Below are 210 nucleotides of genomic sequence, written 5' to 3' on the forward strand. Positions count from 1 at the left end.
CCCAGCAACAGCGCACCCTGCCACGGCTGGCTGTGCCTCTCGCAGTCGGTCCCATTCACGAGGCGGCTGCTGGTGCCGTCAGACGCCCGGGTGCTCTCCCCGGCCCCAGGTCCGAGGTCCTGGGTGCTCCCGGAGGGCCCGACGGCACAGGAGCTGTCGCACGAAGCTACCTCATTCGCGAGAACAGACTCTGGGGGCAGAAAATGGGGG

At 69.0% G+C, this 210-nt stretch overlaps 1 protein-coding gene across 1 annotated transcript in view; it reads right to left on the reverse strand.

The window, feature by feature from the left end:
• KLK5 (kallikrein related peptidase 5) overlaps positions 1-210 on the reverse strand; it is an 11,881-nt gene that overhangs the window by 5,046 nt on the left and 6,625 nt on the right. Inside the window, 1 exon segment of the mRNA XM_007463452.1 lies at positions 4-190. Coding sequence (XP_007463514.1) covers positions 4-190 — 187 coding nt within the window.

Source organism: Lipotes vexillifer, unplaced genomic scaffold, assembly GCF_000442215.2.
Source record: "Lipotes vexillifer unplaced genomic scaffold, Lipotes_vexillifer_v1.1 scaffold802, whole genome shotgun sequence".
NCBI lineage: Eukaryota > Metazoa > Chordata > Mammalia > Artiodactyla > Lipotidae > Lipotes > Lipotes vexillifer.